Here is a 245-nt window from a genome sequence, read left to right on the forward strand (position 1 = left end):
AACCATTTAACCCCCCTAATGCCACATGTGTCATTTCTTATTTATGTAATTTCATAATTATTTTTGTCTTATTTCAAGCAAAAATTGTGACCATTAAAAGCAAGAAATGATATCCAGGCAAGTTATTTTCCTGGTGGACCAATGTAGCTCTAAGAAAATAGAAAATTTCTTCAGGTGTGAACCCTGAGCATCCACATGTGAAACCTGGGAATGAGGTAAGTTAGGAATTCAGCAGACTCATATAA

The 245-nt window shown here is 34.7% G+C and overlaps 1 protein-coding gene across 1 annotated transcript in view; it reads left to right on the top strand.

Annotated features, from left to right (window-relative positions):
* The first annotated feature begins 23 nt into the window (after positions 1-23).
* LOC129391915 (uncharacterized) overlaps positions 24-245 on the top strand; it is a 6,347-nt gene continuing 6,125 nt past the window's right edge. The window contains exon 1 of the mRNA XM_055083323.1: positions 24-215. Coding sequence (XP_054939298.1) covers positions 211-215 — 5 coding nt within the window. The 5' untranslated portion in view covers positions 24-210. The remainder of the gene's footprint in view (positions 216-245) is intronic.

Source organism: Physeter macrocephalus, unplaced genomic scaffold (assembly GCF_002837175.3).
Source record: "Physeter macrocephalus isolate SW-GA unplaced genomic scaffold, ASM283717v5 random_824, whole genome shotgun sequence".
NCBI classification, from domain to species: Eukaryota; Metazoa; Chordata; class Mammalia; order Artiodactyla; family Physeteridae; genus Physeter; species Physeter macrocephalus.